This window comes from Nestor notabilis, unplaced genomic scaffold (genome assembly GCF_000696875.1).
Source record: "Nestor notabilis isolate BGI_N333 unplaced genomic scaffold, ASM69687v1 scaffold18050, whole genome shotgun sequence".
Taxonomy (NCBI): Eukaryota; Metazoa; Chordata; class Aves; order Psittaciformes; family Psittacidae; genus Nestor; species Nestor notabilis.
The window spans coordinates 662-1,091 of NW_009911746.1; the positions used below are offsets into that span (position 1 = coordinate 662).

The window sequence follows — 430 nt, forward strand, 5'->3', positions numbered from 1 at the left end:
CGGGGGGAGAGGGACAATGAGCGATCCGTCCGGCCGTGCGAGAGGGACAATGAGCGATCCGTCCGGCCCTGCTTAATCAGATCCGTTTTTCCTTCCCCTTCCTTCTGCAATAGGTGAAAAACCATTTAAGTGTGAATTCGAGGGCTGCGACAGACGCTTTGCAAACAGCAGCGACCGCAAAAAGCACATGCATGTGCACACTTCCGACAAGCCCTATCTCTGCAAAATGTGTGACAAGTCCTACACGCATCCCAGCTCCCTCAGAAAGCACATGAAGGTAAATGGAGGGCTCCTGATGTGCAGGGCTCAGACGCAGCCTCGGGCCTGGCGCGTTGAAAGGGCTGCAGGGACGGCGGGCAGGAGCTCCCGGACCGGTGCCTGCGGGTGGAGCGCGGCCCGGGGCCGGTGGTTGCATGACTTCGCGTTGCTG

General features: G+C 59.5%; 1 protein-coding gene across 1 annotated transcript; it reads left to right on the forward strand.

Moving 5' to 3' along the window:
* Positions 1 to 113: 113 nt before the first annotated feature.
* Positions 114 to 327, forward strand: LOC104407039 (zinc finger protein ZIC 1-like; the record flags this gene model as incomplete). Its single annotated transcript, XM_010016216.1, has 1 exon — positions 114 to 327. A coding segment is annotated over one exon (214 nt), but the record flags the coding sequence as incomplete, so codon positions are not given.
* Positions 328 to 430: the final 103 nt, after the last annotated feature.